Source organism: Haliotis asinina, chromosome 3, assembly GCF_037392515.1.
Source record: "Haliotis asinina isolate JCU_RB_2024 chromosome 3, JCU_Hal_asi_v2, whole genome shotgun sequence".
NCBI lineage: Eukaryota > Metazoa > Mollusca > Gastropoda > Lepetellida > Haliotidae > Haliotis > Haliotis asinina.
The window spans coordinates 17,445,121-17,468,089 of record NC_090282.1 but is presented as its reverse complement, the minus strand read 5'-3'; the positions used below and the strand labels follow the sequence as shown (position 1 = coordinate 17,468,089).

At 39.7% G+C, this 22,969-nt stretch overlaps 1 protein-coding gene across 2 annotated transcripts in view; it reads right to left on the bottom strand.

Annotated features, from left to right (window-relative positions):
* Window positions 1-2,580: 2,580 nt before the first annotated feature.
* LOC137277582 (protein odd-skipped-related 1-like) overlaps window positions 2,581-22,969 on the bottom strand; it is a 30,837-nt gene continuing 10,448 nt past the window's right edge. Inside the window, exons 1-7 of one of the 2 annotated variants that reach the window (XM_067809381.1) lie at window positions 9,305-9,425; window positions 8,206-8,616; window positions 6,988-7,156; window positions 6,646-6,735; window positions 4,834-4,989; window positions 3,984-4,083; window positions 2,581-3,509 (exon numbers count right to left, since the gene is read on the bottom strand). In XM_067809381.1, coding sequence (XP_067665482.1) covers window positions 3,504-3,509; window positions 3,984-4,083; window positions 4,834-4,989; window positions 6,646-6,735; window positions 6,988-7,156; window positions 8,206-8,557 — 873 coding nt within the window. In that variant the 5' untranslated portion in view covers window positions 8,558-8,616; window positions 9,305-9,425 and the 3' untranslated portion in view covers window positions 2,581-3,503. Of the gene's footprint in view, window positions 3,510-3,983; window positions 4,084-4,833; window positions 4,990-6,645; window positions 6,736-6,987; window positions 7,157-8,205; window positions 8,617-9,304; window positions 9,426-22,969 lie in introns of those variants that run through there. The other variant, XM_067809379.1, reaches the window with a different exon arrangement.

Below are 22,969 nucleotides of genomic sequence, written 5' to 3'. Positions count from 1 at the left end.
GGTGGGAGAAGCATCCTTGTTGAACACCATCAGGGTCCACACAATCTCAGCACGTGCAAGCTACATCTTGGTCAATAGCGTCTCTAATCTTATCTCCTGTTGCGTGAGCATATTTAGGAGTAATTACAACTGGCAAAGTGATGCAGTCTATCGAGGATGCCCACAGCATTTACCCGGTTATGTTACTGCAAACATGATACGCATAAAGTTTACACCGAGTCGGAGCGATTATTGCTTCACCAATCAAAGACTGGGATGTGGCAATTAGAAGGACTTAATCAGCTGTATGGCTGTGGAGATATGATGAAACTGACCGGCCATCATCAGGCGTGACCAGGCAGATAGCAGGGAGGTGGGTGTCACGGGACAAGGCTATCGCAATGACCAGGCGGGTGCGGGGTCATTCAGTGCCGTCCTGCGGACTCCTGTCCGGTCTTATACTGGGTGCCCTTGTTCAAAACACCTTTACGTTTAGGACATGTCATATTTAGGATTACACTTTCTTACCAATTCTAGTACTTTTTGGTTGAGTGCCATCCGGGATTCGAACCCACACCCTCGGAGTCAGGCACCTAATCGCCAGCACACAAATTCAGCCGCCTAACCCGCTCAGCAAACGCGATTTCTACAAAAATGGAAGTCGGGCTAAAAAAACTGGTATTCTAGACTGCGTACTTTGTGTACCCCTCTGATAGGTGTAAACCTCTACGTTTGTCTTACGTCTATGTCAAGGCATGCATAGGAGTTATGATCACCTTACTCCCAAGATTGATTTGTGCGGCAAACTGTTGGGTCCTGATTGTCAACAGGTTCGTGGTTCTAAGAAGTCTTAACTTTGATGGTAGCCAATGTGTTTAAAATGGGCTTAGAAAGTTCGTAGTCCTACGAGTGTTTTAAAATAGTTAGTATGGCCTTTAAACCTATTCTCGCATGTTATTTGACATTTAGAGATCTCATATGTAATACGAGTATATCGCCTTTTTGCCTACCCTCTTCTAAGGTAGACTAGCCATCATCTCATCATGCAGTGGTCCATTCACTACTGTTCCACAATTGTGTGTCGTTTTCTCCCAGTGGTTTGACAGGCAAGAGTTGTTTTCCAATGACATTGTCGTTGTGTATTTTATATTGCACTAAGTGGCGGTGAACATGCAACGCCCTAAGCCGCGGGTTCGATTCCTGACATGTGTACAATGTGTGAAGCCCATTTCTGGTGCTCCCGTCGTGACATTGCTGGAATATTGTTGAATGAGGCGTAAAATTAAACTGAGTCACTCACTATATGGCAAACGGCATTAACAGTGACGCACATTATCATCGTTTCTTAAGATAAAAGTTAACACTTTCCGAGATACCAATCGACCAGCATCACTTTGAGTTTTCCTCCCAAATCAGAGTTCCGCGCGGGATGTCCCTACAGTAACGGGTACCACAATACCTTATAGAACATCGCTGGCTGATTTGATAATGATGAGTAGTGGTGGCGGGTGTGTGAAAGATGGAGCTCTAGGTGAGTACCCTTTCTGTATTCTTAACCCACTCAGCTACCCGAAGAATCTGTACTTTACTGACAGCGTGTAATTCCAAATATACCATCTGTCACTTTCCATGCCCATACCGTCTACATGTCCAGACAAACCTGCACTAAAGTACACTTCACTCTCCATGCCCTTATATATCTACAACATGCCCAGACACAACTAAACTACATTTTACACTCGTTCATACATGAGATTCTTGAGAGACATTTAGAAGTAGTGGAGTAAAGACAAATTATATGGATGACAACTCCTTGTTTATTGTACGTCACAAGGTTTCTGGGCTATTCCTTACCCCTTCGCCATGTGAAGTCACCCGGACAAGGAATAACACGAAGTTTTCATCCATATTATCTGTCTTCACGCCCATATATATCTACAACATGCCCAGTCACACCTGCACTAAAGTACACTTTACCCTCCATGCCAAGTTACACTTTCAACATGCACTTTCCTGATCCACTGCACCAAAATGCTGCTTCACCTCGTGATCTGAGCCCATGAACATGTGTCCCTTACAATGCAAACACAGCGATGCCACTAGGACTTTGGGTAGCCAAGCGGTCTATAGCTTTCGCTTGTTACGAGACTCTTGTTCGACTCCCCACGTGCAAATAGCGCGAGGTCCATTCGTGGTGTTCATATTACTCGAATAAGCAGAGTGTAATCAGAACTCCAAGTAGTTACTGTAACCGAAACATCACTCGCATACATATTTTACATGCACACCAACTGCATATTTCCCTGTCCATCCGAAGTAACTTACTCCACTTGCATCCTTGACCGTCGTCCTCTCCTGATTTCCCCAGCCCAAATACTGAGGCATGGCCAGATTTTACGTAAAGTTAATTCAGGTCGATTAAACCAGCTAGTGATTGCGCCAAAATATATCTGACGTGTCTCTATTTCACCGGTGGAATCTGCAAGTGAAAAATCACCCCGCTATTTGTTCGTCAGCAGTCTACACCGCGCACGCACGTACGGACGTTCTCACACACAACTAAATCCAAACTGTACGAAAACAAAAAACAAAAATCACAAATCATTACTACTCTTTTATTTTGCATCAGCTAGCTTCGCATATCTATGTCTAGCTTGTATGTACATCGAAGGAATGGTGGCAGTAGGTACGATGAATCTCAGATACTGAGACCGTCACTAAGTCTACAACCCTACCTAAAGATCTACCCACTACAACTACACTGCCCCACCCTCTACAGGTGGGGTCAGCATTGTGCTGATCACATTATAATACTGTATTGGCGTTGGCACTGGGTTCGCCGGACACGCATCGCTGGCACACAGGTAGATTTCATGGACGCAATCTGGATTTGCTTGAAACAGTTGGCACAATTGGTTCTGTAGTGTATATGTCTTGATAATAGACCTATTTACAGTTAGTCATATACATATACTAGGCGTACGTTTGGCATCGTGTAGAAAAAGAAGTGCCGACTAGCTACACTCGTCAATTCTGGTTCAAGAATGCAAATATTTGTATATTATTAAGTATCTCATCACTAACAAAGTAAACGTGAAATCATAACAAAACAAATAAGGATAACAGGATTGCAACATAACGTCAGGGGTGTCCGCCAGCACGCAGCATGGCGGGTTGTTCACCGTCGTATGCAACATGGCCTTCATTGAGAACAATATAGGCCGTGGAGCAAGTGCAACGTAGGTCTTGCGACAACTGCCTCCTGAAGACAAGGATGAACAGGCTGTGAAGCACGTGCATTGCAGGCACTGCAACAACTGTCTGAAGTTGATCCATAAACAGTTTGTTGTAAAGATGCTGATGTCAGCAGTGAGAATCTTCGGTATAGGGGTCTACTTGCAGTAGCACACTGCTGGTGAAACATGCACAACCCCGCGTTTTCGCCAAATGCGATGACGTCAGTCTTTCAATAGCACTTTCCGGCCTTCATAACAGGTAATACTGCAAACCGCTCCGGTGGCAGGTTAAGGCTGAAAGGGAAAACGACTGTTCAAACATTCCATATGGTACCAAAAATGAGCAACAATCAATAACTGTTGCTTAATACACTGAGTGAAGCATCCTAACTTGTTTATGGAGTAATATTGGATTGAATTCTGTCTGATTTCTAAACGGCAAGAAGACTGCACGTTTAGACGTTATGCCCATCCCTACCAAGCACAGGTTTAGTTAAACGGTCGTAAGCAACAGGTTTATACAGTTCCCTAATGCCCCACTACTTGTTGTGAGGCGGACTATGAATCCAGTCACTGTTATTTCGGGATCGTTGCCCATGTTTTCAGTCGCCTGTTTTCCTGGCCCAGAGTCGATAGTTTACATGTCGTCATCATGTGCCTTGAATATTGAATAATGCGGTGTAAAATAACATTCATTCACACATTTCCCAACTAAGTATCAATCTTGTTTACTCAGATAGATTGTGTGACGCAGTTTGGACAACATACCTGAATGTGAGTTGCTCTGTGGACAGCCAGGGTTCGACTCTGACAGAATCCTTTGCCGCATGTCTCGCATTTAAAAGGTTTCTCTTTGGAGTGTATGTACCTGAAGAAGATAGATGGGATATATTAGCTTCACACTTTTCTAGTGGCACAGCTGGTGCAATCAGCTTCACGCTTTACTAGTGACACAGTTAATGCAATCAGCTTCACGCTTTACTAGTGACAGTTTGTGCAAGTAGCTACACGATTTACTAGTGACAGTGCAATCAGCTTCACGCTTTACTAGTGACAGTTAGTGAAATCAGCTTCACGCTTTACTAGTGACACAGTTAGTGCAAGTAGCTTTACGCTTTACTACTGACAGTTAGTGCAAGTAGCTTCACGTTTTACTAGTGACAGTTAGTGCAAGTAGTTTCACGCTTTACCAGTGAGACAGCGGGTGCAATCAGCTTCACGCTTTACTAGTGACAGTTAGTGCAAGTAGCTTCAGGCCTTATTATTGACACAGTTGCAGTAAGTAGCTTCACGCTTTACCAGAGACACTACTGGTGCAAGATCGTCTCGCTTTACTTATGGCACAGCTAGTGAAAGTAGTTTCACGCTTTACCAGTGACAGCTGGTGCAAGCAGCTTCATGCTTTAGAAGTGACACAGCTGGTGCAAGTAGTTTGTCGTTTTATTATTGACACAACTGGTGCAAGTAGCGTAATTCCCGCTCCACTTACAACACAAGTAGCTTTACGATTTACAGGTGACAAAGGGGGAGCAACTAGAAAAGTCCTACATGTTATGTTTCGTAAGTGATTAGGTATTAGTTTCACTGGGGAGAATGTTGCAATAAGACTGAGTTGTACCTGTGGTCACGGAGATGGTCTTGTCGCCTGAACGCCTTGCCACAGATCTCACATGGGAAGGGTCTCTCGTCCGTGTGGGTTCTCTCGTGAATCAGTAGGTTGTAGGACTTGGAGAAATGACGCCCGCAGTACTTGCATATGAACTCTTTCTTAGCTCTGGAAAAACATTAGTGAGTGAATATAGCTTTACGTCGCCTTTAGCATTGTTCCAGCGACATCACGGCGGGGGACACCAGAATTGGGCTTCACACATTGTACCCGTGTGAGGAATCGAAACCGGGTTTTCGCGCGGCGTGACGAGCGAACGTTAAAGCCATTATACTACCCCACCACCCCGTAAAAAAGGAACACGTGTGTGTATTAAATACGTACATTTATTAACACTTCATTTGAGAATCAAGTCAGAAATGCATTTGGCCTAGATGTGGGTAACGATCGAATTTTTGATACAACAATTGTCTCCATCGGATACATTGTAGACAGTCCATTTCAGATGTATCATGCGGTGATGTGATGGATATTGAAAACGACGGGTTAAACCCAACCCACACACTGATATAAAAGCAACGTCCGTTTAGACGCTGTTTGTGCCCTGTGTCCGAACTCATTCATGTAATATCAGTCAACTCAAAACGAATCTATAATTCTAGGAACATACGCCCGCGCTGAAACCTTCCACGTGGGAAATGTGTTGCGCGTTATCTCACGTGATGTGCTGGTTTCCGGGTGAGTCAAAATAATGACGATTTTTATTCAGGAAAGTCGATCTGTCAGGGGTTTCGCTTAGACTACTGGTCTTCCGATCCCAGATCCGGAGGTTGAGTGGAAGCCGAATCAGGCAACTTACTCCTGCTTCAAGTGTATGCACGTAATTCTTCCTGGTCGTACAGTTATATACATCGCAGATCACATTATCACGTGCACAGTTCATGGCTGATGGTGCATCAACTAGACTTGAGTGAGTGAGTACGGCTTAAATACGTCCCAGCAAGCTAGCAAACTATTTTTGGTATTACCGTTAGATCTCATCACGTGATTATTGACAAGTAAGGAGATAAAATGACGATGTCAGTTAATTCAAAGGGCCTAGATTTTCGAAGCTCTCTTAACGCAAAGATAGTTGTAAGTCCCATATATCAACATTTTAGCTTCTGACTATCTTAGCGCTAAGAGAGCTTCGAAAATCTAGGTTCAAAATCATATCTTTCGTCTGAATACCGAGACACACAAGTGTCCACTATGACAAAAATAAAATATCTGAGGAATATTTATAGCATGAAGACCGGGTGTAACTGTGTATATATCATGTACATATATATCGTGCACTTCTATTTCAATGTATATTCACAGAGGGGTGGAGTGGTACCCGTGTTCGAATCCCTGCATGGGTACAAAGTGCAAAATCAATTTCTGGGACCTCCCGCCTTACCATTTTTGGAATATCCTCAATAACGTTTCATTACATATTGAGAACTCCATATATATAGAATTGTCTTACAAGACGAGAAAACATTCAATCAGTCCAAAACTAGTTCACGTTCTTGGTAGTAGTATGACAACCGACCGAAATGACTATCTGACAATCCAACTGTAATTTTAGGTCATCGACTCTCGTTTCCCACTGCGATATTAGCGTTACGACACCATCGGCGCTACAATTACTGCACAGATGATAATGATTTAAGGTTTAACGCCGGCTTCAGGCTGTAGCCTATTTCACCGAAGGTACAGTATAGACCTTAAACCTTAACCTTGGTGTTATTATCTTTATCGATGTAAGTTAATTATAGAACGTAAGGAACTTCAATTCACCTTCTGGGTCTTTTTATCTTTAGCTTCTCCGTTTCTGTTGACGCCCTCTGCAACACCGGAAGTCTGATACCGCTCAGTAATTGGCTGTACCTGTAAACAAACATCCAATCAGAGTCACAGCAATGTCACAGACCTTCCCATTCGGCACCACTCGTGCCAATTCGAGAAGAGCTGAATGCATTCCTTTATATTACAGAATGGACGAAATGAATGGTGGCTAAAGTTATTATCTCTTTCATGCCAAACGTAATACGTTTTTTCGTAGAATGTGATTGAACAGTTCTTTGAAATTGTTATGGTGTATGTGTCAAGTTAAGACTAAGTGTATACGATGCAACTTACCTCAAGCTGTCTTGCAACAAGGCTAGAGCGTGACTGTAGACTTTGGCGTCTGCGCTACCAGATCGCGTTGTGTCGCCATCGGTTTTCTTCAGGTCTCGCGTGGCTGATTCGGCAAGACGGGAAAAGTCGAAGCGGGGTTTCAATCGTTGTTTCTCATCGGGGCTATCGGCTGGAAATATTCAGAAAATCACCAGTCATTATCGGTGTATACAAGAACACAAATAAAAAGGAACAAATTAGCTGTTACATGAACAGGGAAACGATTCCTCGATAAGGGAATGGATATGACAACCCCTATATATGAGAGAGACACAGATAGAGAGATAGAGAGAGCGAGAGAGAGAGGGAAAGGAAGGGAGGAGGGTGGGGGCGAGCGTGAGTGGGGAAGAGTTAAAATATCTTATAGGTCTGTGCATAAATTATATCCAATTGTGATATATGACTACTATTCAAGTTTCCGGAAGTCATGTCATGCGCCCTTTGCGCGGAGACTTATCTCCGGAAGTTGGCTGCTTGTAGGAACATCACTAAAATTTGGAAAAAAATATCTTATCACATTACCGCTGCGGTTAAAACAATATGAACTACTGAGTCTTTGCCTTATCACTTCCCCTGCAGCATCTGTGTATCTGACTACAGGTCACCACTAGGCCAGTAAACATATTCATTAACAAGTCATCAGCTAAGAATTTAACTTTAAGAATTTTAACAAAAGAAGATTTAATTCAAATACCCGGCATGTACTATTAATGACGATATTTACCCTCTTTATGACTACTCGGTTTCGTATCCTATTAGCCATTTCTAGAAGATCCGCTGCATCCTGGTTCTAGTTAATGTACTAAATTTACGACTGATTTACGTGTCGAAACGGCTATTCAGAGAACATTACGTGCAACATTAGCAGTATTTCATTTTTGAGAACGTCCCTATTTTCCATAAATAATTAAAATATTAACACAAAGTGGAATATTGAATACAGGTATCAGTTTTGGACTCTTGAAGTGATTGCACGAAATGTATGTTACATTTTGACAATTATAATGACAATTTATTTTCTTGATCTATTTCCTCATCAGTCAGAAGGTGAATATCTTTAAGGAATATGTGAATATATTTGTGTTAAAAATAATCATCAATTGCAATAAATGAGTACCTACATACAGCGGTCTTAATGCGTGATGATGAAAATGTTTAGTGTTATTTTCAAATACTCACCGTCACTGTAAACAAGCTCTCTGGCCACGTCATACCCTGGACTACTATCTTTTTCGGGGGTGCTGGGTGTCGTCATTCCACGGTATGCCTCCAGGGGTAGGCCCATGATAGGGGTCACTGGAGTCCCGTCCCCCTCACACCGACAGTCGGGGTAAGGCGAACATGTCCAAGTGTTCATATTGTACGAGTTGAAGGCGACGTACGCAGGGAGAGGGTACAAAGACAATCCGCTGTGGGCGCCGAGCGACGCCCGGGGGACGGGAGGGTACATTCCCAGGGAAGGGCTACCGTGTGACGACAGACTAGGGTAGCTGAAGATGGGCTGCGGTTGAATTGCCGTAGACGACGCCATGTTGTTTCCAGGGTGGCCGGGTGGTGAAGAATGGCGAAGGGAGCCGGTCTTGGAGTAATCTGAAATAAATTTCCTCATGAATAAATGGGTAAATGGCAGTGTAAAACGAAACACACAAATACACGTTCATATTTGCGTGTGTCTATGATATTGTAAACGTAACGAAAGTCTCGAGGTTATTGTTTAAATAAATGTTTTATATCAGAGATTTCTCAAATGTAATATAGACTGAGTATGGAAACCGGGAACAGTAAACGGTTGCAGTTAGTTAGCTAAGACTGCGATTCTCAGTGAAACGAAAGTTCAGATTTCCGTAAGTCGCACTAAGGACGAGAGTCCTTTTGACAAGGAAGAATTCACTACACCGCCATGAAACTAGGTAAACCATTGTTATGTTATTGTGTGCCAAAAGCGTAAAATTTAGAGTCGATCACATGACATAGAGTCTATGTGCAAATCATTTCTTGTATCACGCAGATTTTTAAGACAGGCTTTCTTACATCGCAAATGAATATTAACCGTGCACAAAGATTCAAGCATATATTTGAAAAAAATAGCAAGTATTATTCAGCGTAATAAGTGCATATAAATCAATCAAATCACAATATTTACAATCGGTGGCGCGTAATCTGGCATAATATTTATATGGTGCTCATTTCTGACAGTCCGACCTTGCCATATACTTGTAAATAAAACCGTCAAGTTGTACATGAATTTAAGGAAGTCGTTTGGGGTATAAAGCCTTACCTGCAGTAGTGCGTCAAGTCCCCTTTCACCACTGTGATTGAGGTCGTGCTACTCCAAACCTATATATACATTTACATATTCCATAAAGCATCACGGAGTCGCATGTGGCCCGTCGAGGTCACGTGACTATAGCGCCGTGACGTAACACATTTTGATTGGTGACTGCTCGAGATCGACACCGCGAGGACAACGGTGGAGAGGACTCGGCCCTCAGAGACACAGATCACAGCGAGGCGGGGTTTAAACAGAGGGTGGGGGAGGAGGGGCGAGGAGGGATTTCTTATCACAACTAGTTTGGATCACATTAGTAAGTCCTCACAAACAATTACAGTTGATACAAGCTTTGATAGAAGCACAAAGTGACTGTAAGAAGGCAGGTGTAGTGGAGGAAGAAAGAGAGCAGGGAGATTGTAGAATATACATGGAGAATGCCAAGTGCGATGTATTGATGACGGGAGAGGGGTATTATGTTGTACATTTCGGTATTTTTATTGTGTTTAACTGATCGCATTCACATGAAATACTGCTAAACAAACCTTGATTTATGAGACGTTTATAAATGTGTTTTGTTGTTGTCACTGTTATCTGACAAACATTACAGTATTACTTTATTTGTAGCTAAATATATATCGAGTTCAATATGACTATTGTATTGTTTAACGGTTTGGATCTGTCAAGACTGAAATATGTAGTTCCAAGTATAGCATCAGTTACACATAAAAGGGAGCGTGACATAAAGGCAGAAATTATGTTTATTAATAAACTATCATTATATTTGTTAATTCCCTGCACACTAATCCATTCGTCAAGTCAGAAATGTATAAAGAGGGGTCTGGTGCCCTCTAACAATCTATTCTTAATCTGATTTCATTTCTATACATTTTAAAATGATACAAACGCCAAGCCAGTGTTCTAGAACGCTATGTGTTGTGAACTTGGTATTTTTTGAAGAGGAACAAATGTTATGAATTGACTACTTCCTTAATGTAAGAGATGCGACATTTCGGTGTAGATGATAACACCGTTGAAGAATGATGACAATTTTTGTGGATCTACAACTTATTTTACTCCGCAAAAGCGACATAAATTCTAATTGTCTTCAAACAAGTGTATAACGATATTAGAATCTATATCGAAAAGTCGAATTCACAGAATAAAAGAAGTTGTATATGCATAACAATTCAACTTCTAATAAAAGAAGATAACATTATCAAGGAAGTGATCCACAAAATGTACTCCTCTTCATACCCGCTTCTAAATCCCACTTAAAGAAAATATGATTGTTGTAGTAACCCCGTGTGTAGCCCAATGTAGCGTTTAAGGTTAACTTATCAAAGAAAATGGAACTCAACTGACATATCAATCGTAGAAGGTGGCATGTGTAAGTATAAGGGAACGCGTTATATTTTACAACAGTATTACATTTTTAAAAAAACGTATGACTATATATTTTCATGCTTTTGTCAGCACGTAATCAGTCAAGAACATACACATAAATTATGCACTTTGTTTGATGGGGAAAATAAGTTGGAGCAGTCTGTTAATCACCGTTAATCAATATTTTGTTGCAAGAAATATATTTTTAAAGTATAAAAATAAATTGTTTCCAAATGGATTTTTTATCAATGTAATGTTGCGATCGAACTTGGTGCTACTATGCTGGTCTGGGATGGTATTTCAAAATAACTTCTTTATTATGAAAAACACAATGTTTCGTGGTAAAAGCTTATTCATTTGTCCATATGCATTCCTTGAAACAAAGAAGTTGCCATCCATACAATCTTACAATTTAAATTTTTTTAAACGAATTATTCACAAAATCAACTTCTTCCAAGATTTATGCTTTAAATCCTTGTATCTTTTATGTTGTTTCCAATTGAAAAGAGAATTATTTATTTATAATATTCAACAAAATGAAGACAAATGTCGTACCGGGTAATACATGTGTTTCCATGTTCGTTAAGGGTGTTCACACTTGCATAAACGCCTTTAATACGAACACAAACCCACAACAACCACAAACAGATATGTGTGAATTTATTTGATTATTTGCTACAAATTCCATCTGTGAAGTATGAGCTCTACGACAACAAAGCTGGTCGCTCGTTACCTGGTGTAATCTGTGTACAGTAGTGCTTATCACAGTCCCGCTTACGCGGACCACCGGCCTGAGAAAGTTAGCACACTTTGATCTACCCGCAAAACAGCGCACCCGCGAATATGCCCACATTGTTTTAGGTGTAAGAGGCTGTACACACATGGAATTATATACGTTGTTGATTGGGAGATGAATCATTTTGAATTCGACCCATCGAGGCTTAACAACTTGTTTCTGGGAAATGAGAACAAATTCACAGAACCGACACTGTCAATGGTTCTCGAAATTTGTGATTGTTGGGAAAAAACAACATTTTCAGAACAATTTCGATTTATCTGTTTGCAGCCAAATATCAACTAACAGATTTATTGCTAAATAACGTAGCATAAGAAAATGAAAAAAAGAAAGAAAATGTCGAATGAACGAATCCAGGGTAATGCTATGAACACAGAGCTCCTGCTATTGGTATAGGAATTTTCAAATATATTGAATATGAAGTCATACTGTCATCATCTGAGGTCATTTCTGAATTATTTTAGAGACTGGGTGTATTTTTTCTATTTTTTTTTTCAGTTAAGGGTTGCGATAAAGTCATGAAATTAGAAAATGAATTTGAGGCACACATCATAAAAACACTCGTTTGATATAGAAAATGAAACAACATACGTACTTGTTTTATTTCAATGATACATTTAACATCAATAATGGATTACGTAGTAAATTGTTTTCTCGAAAAAATTGTATTATTGTCTTGCAGAAATAATATTGCAAGACAATTGCCTCTTTTTGTGCGAACCCCTTCTATATCGTAATAATGTCTATATAAATCGTGATAGATAAATCTTGGTATTTATATATTGTATTGAGTATTATGTTTATAGCATGTTGGTGAATGCAAAGCATAACAAGAGAAATCTGAATGTCTCTTGTAAGAACGTCAGCGTTCAAAATGGAGATAGCAGTGTTTAGTTGTACAGTAAACATGTCTGAACCTGCTATATTTAACATACGCAATGACACAACCGACATGCATAATGAGCAAGCATATAATATACTCTGTAAAGCGACTATCCTCGCGAGACAAGAGTGGCATCCGCTAGGGATATTCTCGGCGGAGGGCAGTGCAGTCGTTGGAGAGGAGGGGGGTATATTCTCCGGGGAGGAAGGGGGCTGTACACTTGGTGGAGGGGGGCGAGTAATCAGTACATGGATTCTCTGTTGATGTCTACCAAGTACTGACACTAAGGGGACTGAAAGATTGCGATCTTGTTTTTTAATTATATGTCTAGTTACGAGTGCTAGCCGAATACGCCAGGGTATGGTCAATATTTAGGCTTGGGTCAATATTTATTCATTTCCCATGATCGATGAACGACATCTGGATACCACTTCAGGCTATCACTTCATACTGTTTAAAATAATAATTATCCTTAAAATGCGAACATTTTAACCTTATTATTGCACATTCTGACCATATGCGGGCAATCAACGTGAATTTCATATGTATTTGTGTTTGAAAAGCTTTCAGTCTTAAGAATGTGACGCCATGTATTGTTCTTATGGTAAATTGTAAACAGTGAACAGTATAGATAATAACGTTTAAAACTAGAAACCGAGTCTATATATCACATATCCTGTACTAATCTGGTTCTGTCCTCAAGTGACAGAGCTTTTTTTTAACATTCATTTGAACTAAATCCGTTAGTCCTCTTAAACTGAACATACGTGTCCCTCTCTCAGCAGCCCTCGAACTGGTCAGGAAATATACATGCATAATCCTCTGTAAATCTCCACCCAACTTGACTGTACGGCAAGTGCGCGCCACCCAACCCCCAACTTAATACTCAGAACTGAGTCCGGCTGGGAAACCCTACAGACACAGAAGCATAAGACCTTCGGAACAATGTTTTATGTTCATGATTTCGTTGCGTCACATAATTCCAGTAAACATCTAGCAAAATATAAAGTACATAGGTAGATAAAATAACAAAATGCCGTAGCGAGATAATTTGAACACAAAGAAAATGGTTGTGATACTCGTGTGGGTACAGAGGCAGGTTGATTCGGGAATGGTACCCTGTGGCAAGTGTGGACCAAGTATTCAAATATTGGGGAAGAGCTATGACAGAATATTATGTTGACGATGATCTTGCATTATTTTGTCAGTAGGTGAACTAATAATAAACGTGTGTTCAGCTTTGAAGAAAGGGGTTCGCATGGTGTTTTCTTCCAAAACGCGTTGTTGTATTTGTCTCTAAACCCACAGATGTGAGGTGTTTTCAGAGATGAAATATGCTGTGTCCTTTTTAAACCAAATCAGGTCTAAACCATCTTCATATTGTGTTTTTGTACAAGATTTGTTTTTTCAAAGCTCCCACAATTTATTCTAAAGATAACACACCTCTATTATCCTCTCTGAACGTATTCAAAATAAATTAGAAATTGTGACAGATTTTTTTAAATATTAACATGACAGAATTACCATTTGTATGGTTTTAACTTCTTTTGAGTTATATCTAAAATTGTTTTCAATATATACTGCTCAAACAGATGTTTCGTGCCAATTCTTCTGTTAATCTTGTCATTCGCACTCTTATTTTTTTCCATTTAGCTATTCCTGTCTCTAAGACCAAATATGCTTACGCTGTAAAACAAATGCTGAAATTTGGGTTAATCAAAAAAATGGACAGAATTGTTTCCAAAAGTTCCAGCCAGTCTCATCTCGTTTAATTTGTTAAATCAGCACAAACAGAATAATTAGACTGGAGGTGACACGACCGCAGAGGGGGCGCAATAAACACTACTATATGATATCTTGCTTCAAATTACCCGGCAATAGACAGCCCTGCGTGAGATTTCGCGCCACATTTAGACAAGATAGGGAGATGTCGGGTTGTTGACACACGTCACTACGGGCATACACAAGGGACTCCCCACTGCCGTGCCTATCCGCACTTTTACACACCCAGAACTGTAGATCAGTAGGAAATGTATTGCATTTCCTGAAAGGATACTGCCTGTCATTCTTCAATATTTCAGTTTTACTGTTCCAAATGTTCGCTGGGGGTAGGAGCGAGGATGCTTTTAAGACTGCAAGGCTATTGAATGCTCTGTGTTCTTTCAAAAACTTGTTTTCAGTCAAAGATAATTTTTAGCACAGAGAGAAATGTCTAGTGATTGCTTTCGACATGGCATTTACATACAAACATCTGTAGTGCTCATACTAACAATGCCGTGTCGTTTCAGAATTGTTTATTTTAGGAAATAAACTGGGTGTCATTTCTTTCGGGACCACTTAAATTCTCGAAGACATATGTAAAAAGTGAGATATCGTGGATTTCAGGATCTAAACTGATGGAAAAGAGAACGTGTGCCAGTTTGGCTGATGTAGATACAATATCTTTAGTAACCAGCGATAGCCCGAAATACCCATCACATCGATATCAACTGTCGTGGCTTTCTTGTCGCGTCCTTGTGTTTGTTTGAGCTCACATTGCATGGAGCTATCTAAAGGCTGTGATCTGTAGGGTAGAACTGAACTATATATATTTCAGGTGGTTACCTTCCCATTCCTAATTTACGAACTGGAAATGTATTTTTTTTTTGTTACATTGTTTATTCATACAAATTAGAAAGTACCCCAGTAAAATATATAACCACGTGTGACAAAAGGACCATATCTATTCCTCTAGGGAGGAATTGAATTTTTGCCTTGAGTTCGGATGTTGGTAACAAAAAGAATACTTTACTTATCGCACATATCAGTTACGCTGCATTTTGTTGGGGTTTTTTTATGCTGCAAATATTCCGTTTTACATTTTGCTTTATAACATCTGATATATGAGGAACCCGACTTTTCGGTGTATATTGTTATTCCTTCAGCATCTGTAAGAATATACTCCCTCATATTTCAGAATTTCATATCTATAAAATCCGAACTCTTTTCACAAGACTTAGTGCTCAATACAAAATGAAACATAAGGAAAATATGAAATAAATTAGTAATGTTTGCTTGATACACGTTATAATATATGCACATCATATGTAATATATATTAAAATACAGAATAAGGTTTATAAATGCTATAAATTTGTATTACACACATAGTCACATATAGAGAAGTTTCGTCACGGTGGGAGAGGTAAATGGGGATCGCACGTGTTCAGGTGTGATTGATACAGGTATTACAGAATATACACAACTGATTGGCATCGATTGACTGTGATTTGATACGTCTCGGGCGGTGTATTTAGCAACGCTTTAGAACAAGCTCACACCTGACTAATTAATCCCACTCAAGTCTTTGTCGTCAATTGTGAGTCAATCAGTGGCGCTAATTGCATCAAAAGCTCCGCCTGCTGTTGTTATTGTCGACTGAGAAGGTGAAACCGTTGTTTGTAATCACCATAACGGGGACTCCTTTAATCTGGTCCGACGTTTAATTGGCAACAGGTCACCCCAACCGAGCAGCCACGAGCCTCGATACGGAGATGTATTCCCTTGTCTTGTGATTAATTTGCATAATTGTCTCCCGTAAACTAGTCCGATAAGACGTGACACTCTGCTTTGAAGCCTCTACTGCCTGACCAATTTGATATGGTATTTTATTAGGAGTTTATTGGTTGGTCATAACTGAACGCTTGATGCCGACATGCGAGATGGGTTATGTTCAGTCAACGAGATAAGCGGTACAGTAATTGTCTTGTGATGTATCGCGATATATCTCTACTATCATAAATCCGATATCGCAGTGGGGATATCCTCCGACCTGGGTACACTACAGTGCTGCGTTCTCCACTCAAACTGCAAAATGACGACTGGGACATGGTACGCTGATCTTTAACATGGCTTACTGACGTGGAAAAGTAGCTGAGACATAGCAGACTTTTTCTAGTCGTGTTTTTTCAAGGTAACGTTAGTCTTTCCGTATTAACCTATTAAGACATCAGGGATTGCAATTATGAGCAAGAACAAATATAGGCATTATTTTTGTCAATAAAGGAAATAGGAGGATTCATAGGGAGTTTGCAGAGATACCCCCGACACACACACACACACACACACACACACACAGATACACACACGCACGCACACACACACCACACACACACACACCACACACACACACCACACACGCACACGCACACCACACACACACACACACACACACACACACACACGCACACGCCCCTTTCCTCTTTCCTCTTTCCTCTGAACGTTTATTACAAGTACATTGAAGTTCTCGTGAACACATAAGAATGAACATCCCTCTTGTGCACCACTACCTCCACCCTCCCCAACCCCCCAACCCCCTACCATTTTTCGTTATAAAAAACGCATTAGCCCCTGAAACACACGTTCAAGCGGCGACTACATCAAGATATTCGTTCATTTAAGGAAAGGACAATTTTTATGGACATACAGCTTTTTTATTCTACATAGGCGTTTGGACACGGGTTCTATAGTCGTTGTTAAGCACTCACCACTTGCTTGACAAAAACGTTAGAATCTATGCCGAAACATCGCCTATGTAGAGTAAAGAAGTAGTATAAATATAAATATCGTCCGCATTCTTCATCTCCTCATTCGCTAAATTACTAAAGTTTTAGTAGGTCCTAATGGAATATATAAACACTGGTCTTAGTGTGTTTGTCTGTATTGTAAGACGTTAACGATTCATTCTTTGTTTACCGGCGCAAAAATGTGTCCATCCTTTCGTTATAAGAATGCTCTCGATCGGAGAGGAAGTTCCAGTTTTAGTAAGACTCGACTTACTGATTTATAAGCTGACACCTGTGGTGTCGGGATTCAGTTGAACTGAGTGGATAATTCCGAACGTGTCCACCTAACATTCACGCTTACGTATCTCACAAGTCCCCACACTGCCTGCTTCATGAATATTCATACACCCAAAATGATGAATATTCATGTTCACTCCATGAACTTGAGATATGCATATATTCAGGTGTTAACAAGAAACTGCATCACTTTCACCGTGGTACCATGGTACAAACGATATGCTACACGGACCAAGATGCATGAATACTTAGGCGAGACTTTCCACTAAAGCCCATCTCCCATTGTTCCAGTGACCGAAAAAGTGGATGCTTCTTTGTACGCAGAACGCTCAAGGCTAGAATTTTAAGATATAAGATATATAGTGCATGGCTGTATATTATGACATGCTACTTTTAGTGGTATTCATAATCATTAGTCATGCATGCTTTACACCGAAGGGACTGAGTCGGTAGTGGTCCGAAGTTTTCATCTGGGAATAACGTGTGCTCCGCTGCTACGCTGGGCGGCTAACAAACAGCAAACTAGGGCAGAGTAACGAGGTCAAGCGTGTATAGAGTTTACCCCGCAGACGTTTTAAACTGGGCGATGTATTACGTGGGACATTTCTCATCTCTCATAAGTTACATTTCACTTTTAATTTAAAAATGTTCCCATACATTAGTCTAGTAAGACGGTAGAGATTACTTTAGAGTGTATGACACCAGCTCCTATGTTCCGGATTTACACTGGCGTTCTCACATCTGTGCAACTGCGCAATATTTGGGTTGGTTGGAAGGGTTATGCAAGTATACCGAGGACATGTACTCTATAAACAGGCTCTTAAGTCATGTGGGAACTCCAAGACCATGGCAGGTAGTGTTTCCACAAATTATGTGAGCCAGTATGGGAAAGCACACATCCTCTGGGTGAAGTTCAAACTTTTTTAAGAGAACCCAATGTCAGATTTAAAAGCATATGGATATTTGTGAGGCTTGGGAAATTAGTTCTAATCACAGAACGTGGGAACACTGAGGTCTAATCCTGCAAAAACCGTCACGATATAAGCTCAATGTTTAAAAGGGTTGAAAGGTCATGGCTATCGACAGAAAATTTGTGTATTTTGTAGAATAATGAAAAAATATTCTCTAAGGAATATGTCGTGAGTATTTGTAAAAAAGAGCAGAATCTGATAACGTGATTAATGCGCGAAGTTTGACAAGTGAAAACACATTTGTTTGAAAAATATTTGTGAGAAAACGCATTTTTTTCAGACTTGATTATTTCATGATTGGACATTTGCTTAGAATTTGAACCCAGCAAAACTCGCGTTGTTTCAAAAAGAAATTAGGGTTTACGGCCGGCATGAGTCGGTTGAAAGTGGTTTAACGTCAGACTTATCTTTCTTAAGACAAAGTAAAACAAACAGAATTGCATACACAAACCACATGTGGCTGTTTCACGATATTTCAACAAGGACGAGTGTTTGTCTTGTATGTTACGTGGCAACGAAAACTCAGACATAATTCTGCCGACGTTAAATCAAACTCTCATGAGAAAGTCATTCAGCCTAATAACAGTTCAAGAAATAGCTATAAACAAAGTTTAATTGCGGTTGTTTTTCCGTTTGTCATGCCAAACATGTTTGCAAAAGAAATACGAATAAATTAATAAATAGAAAGTTTGCAGAATACGATAGGGAACCCCTAGTCTGGCGTCGTAACGCATCATGGGGAAGCGATTTGAGGACATGGGAGGTCTTGGTTCTGTTAAATCTTGATTTAACTGTGACATATATATTTAATCTTATAAACATTCTCTCTAAAAATGTCCACTCAGGAGAAAAATTAATTTGTGGAGGTAGGTTAAAGTCAAAAGTCGCCAACTTGCAATAAATAAGACCTTGTCGGAGAAGTGAGAGCGGCGAACGCAACTTGACAACACACTCTGATGTCATGGAGATAGCTGGAACTATTCTTCTTATCTTTATAAGGTGTTCATGATAACACCAACCCAGTTTATACATCTTTTTCTTGGTGTGAATAAATGTCATTGTCTCCCAAACCAAATCAAGTTACTACATCTTGAAATTGCGCGAATTTATGACCAGAAAAGTGAAAGTTCACGTCGATGTTAATAACCCGATTACAAAAACTGATTGCATGTGACATAATGCAAATGTTAGGCATTTATTCCATAGAAAATAACAGCTTAGATACGGATTCTTCAAGATACAAACACATTTGCTGCGCTGTTGGGAACTTGTGACGGCCCACTAAGAATAGTTAATGACAGAAAGCGAAATGTGGTTGTCAATTCTTGTTACCAAAGACCTTCTTATCAATATACCGCTCATGCTGTGACGGCCATCTTCATATTTCACGCAGTGCGACGTTTCAAATGGCACAAGTAAAACCAATTTCTGTAATACTTCATTCTGCTTGGCGGGTGCTTACCGAATAAATAGTTCTAAGTCATGATAGATTAGAGTTACCCGCCCTTGGCAGTTAAGCCAGCGCATTTCATACATACAGCATTAGGCATATGGCGCACAAAATCGATTTTTTTTTCTCTATCGGGTTTATATATCTGGATGTAGGACTTTTTATGATGCACATACATAGAGTTTGCATATATAATCTTTAAATAGATCTGCCAGTGATTCAATAAATCTCAACATCGCACGTTTCTGGTGTCTATCAACACTACTGTCAATGCTAACTCATGTCATGTATGTCTTTCTGATAAAATACTGGTGAAATATTATAAAGATTTTATATTATCATTATTTATACCAATGAAACACGTTTTATGTGGCCGTTGTTCAATTGCTTGTCCCTTGAACTATACTCAACATTTTTTTTTTATCATGGCCTTTGTCGGTGCCCGTTGTTTTATCTGATAAGGGGATTTTTCCCCTATGAAGTTTTCAGGAATAAATGTAACATAAAATTGAAAAACCAGATAATAATACCTCACAGCGTAAACAAAAGTAAGCTACCCCATGTTATGATAATGATACTATGAGTTTCGTGACACTATGAAGAATTTTTAATTTATTTGATGATAAATAGTGGAAGACAGAAATAGGTATGCAGCGTATATAAGACTTGTTTCTTTGCTCATACAACCGATGTTTTCCCATAAAGTCCTGTCTTCTTGAATATTAACATAATACAATCCACTTAATTCACTGATTTAACAAACGTAAAACAAATATACTGTCGGTACGTACAATTTATGATTTACTTAATCATCATCGAATGCGTTATATGTTAGGTAACATGTAAAAGTACATCTTAGGGTAACCCATCGTGCATGTGTTACGTGTAACATGTAAAAGTACATCTTAGGGTAACCCATCGTGCATGTGTTACGTGTAACATGTAAAAGTACATCTTAGGGTAACCCATCGTGCATGTGTTACGCGCAGCGCAGAATTTGCACGCTTGCAACAGGTGGCATACTCGCAGATATTATTTCAGTACTAGCTGAAGTGTTGTTTCTTCACTGACACAGCAAATGTCTTTTCTCATACAACGACACACAGCTGGGTAGGTAATTAAGGTTACGAAAAAATGAATTATGCGGTGAGTGTTCAATTTCAACTACATGCACGTGGTGATACTTACACCCTTTGGTGGAACATTTGTGTGTTGTGAGTCTATCGCTAAATAAATTGTTGATTTTATCCATTTTCCACTGGTAATAAAAAAAGGTGTCATGTTACAACTATTGCTCCGTATGTGTGCTTAGACACCCTGTGGTCGTGGAGCGTCGCCTCTGAGCTATCCCTGTTATTGAAGCAAACGGGCATTCACAGTTCAATGGACCACTGTGCGCTTGTCCCCATCCACCTAAGTTCAACATCTGTCCGTGATGGCTGAACTGCATCCAACGCCTTCACCCATCACGTAGCTCCGGCGTGTGGCGACTTGCAACATCCCATCGTCAAACAGATGGTTGAGAACCGATCGTCGTTTTCAGAGACAAATCGGTTTTCTTCTCGCCAAAGTTTTCTACTTTTTTTTCTTCTCACGTATGAAATACCCTCAGTCTATCCTTTTCCCGAGAGGCTAATTAAATCTGCTGATATTAGTGCGATAAATTATCACTGAAGAATCGTGGTCATTACGTCTCGCAAATACATACGCATGGCGTATCTAGTTCCCATGGTTACCGAGTCAGCGACCTCCTCGCTCAGATATAGTTTTTGTTTGAAATGTTCACACTGTCACAACATGAAATACGACCCCAAAGCTCCACACAAATGGCTTCATTTACAAAGAGGCTGGCGAGGAACAAAGCGATCATCGTTCTGAATTTAGTTTTTACATCGTTATCTCAACCGGGTTTAATGTCCAAACCGTACGAGATACAACAGACGGACGGAAAAGACGTCTCAACATTTGACTTGAAAACGAAACTGACATCAAATAATTCAGGGAATCTTTTTATGTTTCTACCATAAAATTTCCTATACAGATCAGTCCTTTGGTAAACTCGCTGTATACGTTTTCATATAAGCAGATAAGTCACGTGGTCATACATGCTGCTGTGTCGCGGACGAGCCCGGACTCTTTGCAGTTAACTCAGTTATTACCAGAGTGAATAATTATATTCCATCAGAAAATATATTTTAAAAAATATTGTTTCATGAAATAATTTATATCAACATGTTAGAAATTCTTGTCGTATCGTGTTCCAACGTTTATATATTGTGTTACTGATTTAGGCAGTATATTAGCAATATATAAAGCGTGTTATTGGACAGACTAATTGTAGATTTTCACATTCTTATTGTCAATTGTCAACCAACTCTAATTTCTAGACGCTATCACAATATTTCATGGGTCTTTAACGATCTTATTGTAAGAGCATGTGACACTGAAATAAAATATTTTCTTCTTCACACTGCTATCTAAACCTACTAAATACCAAGACATCATATATTGCCAGACTGTCATAAACAAAGACTTGGATATTTTAAAAAGGCGAACTAATAAAGATACATAAGTCACAAAAAAACGAAACATGTACATAACAAGCAAACATGATGTATCAGTTTGGCACTGTCTAAATTAGATTTTACCAACCCGTTCTCACTAGCTGGTCTGGATAATATTGTTACAAAGATATTTCCTCAATAAAATGTTCCACATGATAATTTCCGATTTTTCTATTAATTCATATCAGACATTATTTCAGCTGGTAGATACGTGTGTTGACAAGTGTGCAATATCATCCCCGAGAGGAAATTAACACATTTCATTTGTACACGTTTTTAAGTAAGTTTTAATCCGGCAGAGCTATATCCCAATGTTTATACAAAAGTACACGAGTACATATCAACATTTAACTCGATAATATGTCAATTAATTATGCGAGATGAAAACAATTGTAAAGCATAACTCTCGGTTTACTTACAAACAAGTGAGCGAAGGGTAGAGTTGGTTGTTTATATTTTGAAAATATAAATGAGCACCTGTTGATGGGGAGGGTAAAATAATTAAACACGAAACAAATGCCGGAGATCTCACACCGTATGTCCCCTCTAACACACGCGTCCTCATCACAATGAAATGTGTATGCCCTTATACAGACGCTAGTTTTATCGTCGGAATCCTTTCGTATGCAGCAAGTGCGTGTTTATATATTATTTTGGTACCAAAATGGGTGGGATTGAACAGCAACCCGACGCTGGGATTAACAGTAACACAACACTAAGTAGGTGGGAAGCTTGAATGAGGATATTTTAAGATATTTAAGTGATTATCCTTATCTCTCCAAGG